Raw genomic sequence first — 483 nt, forward strand, 5'->3', positions numbered from 1 at the left:
CCCGCACACTTGGGGCGCTGGCATCCTGCCGGGCTCGCGCTGGGGTTGGGAGGGGGCAGGCAGGAAGCGAGGGCCTGCGGGGTCTCTGCGTTTCCGGGGGAAACAGCCGGCCCTGCCTTGGGAGGGTCACAGTCCGCCCGCTGCTGAAAGCGGCTCTGAGCTTTTCCGTCGCCACATCCCTCTCCCGCCCCTCAGTTCCCTGAGTGTGGCTTCTACGGCCTTTACGACAAGATCCTGCTTTTCAAACATGACCCCACGTCGGCCAACCTCCTGCAGCTGGTGCGCTCGGCCGGAGACATCCAGGAGGGCGACCTGGTGGAGGTGGTGCTGTCGGGTGAGAGGAGGTGGCCGGCCTGGGGGCGGGGCCTTGGGCGGGGCGGGGCATCTGGGGGAGGAGAGGGTAGCGGGAGTTAGAAGTCTGGAGAGGCCGGCCGGGCACAGTGGCTCACGTCTGTGTTCCCAGCACTTTGGCAGGCTGAGCTC

The 483-nt window shown here is 67.7% G+C and overlaps 1 protein-coding gene across 1 annotated transcript in view; it reads left to right on the forward strand.

Annotated features, from left to right (window-relative positions):
- The window catches only part of PRKD2 (protein kinase D2), a 50890-nt gene that overhangs the window by 9034 nt on the left and 41373 nt on the right, over window positions 1-483 (forward strand). Inside the window, exon 2 of the mRNA XM_011963144.1 lies at window positions 196-334. Within this exon, the coding sequence (XP_011818534.1) occupies window positions 196-334 (139 nt within the window). The remainder of the gene's footprint in view (window positions 1-195; window positions 335-483) is intronic.

This window comes from Colobus angolensis, unplaced genomic scaffold (genome assembly GCF_000951035.1).
Source record: "Colobus angolensis palliatus isolate OR3802 unplaced genomic scaffold, Cang.pa_1.0 Scaffold60, whole genome shotgun sequence".
Classification (NCBI taxonomy): domain Eukaryota; kingdom Metazoa; phylum Chordata; class Mammalia; order Primates; family Cercopithecidae; genus Colobus; species Colobus angolensis.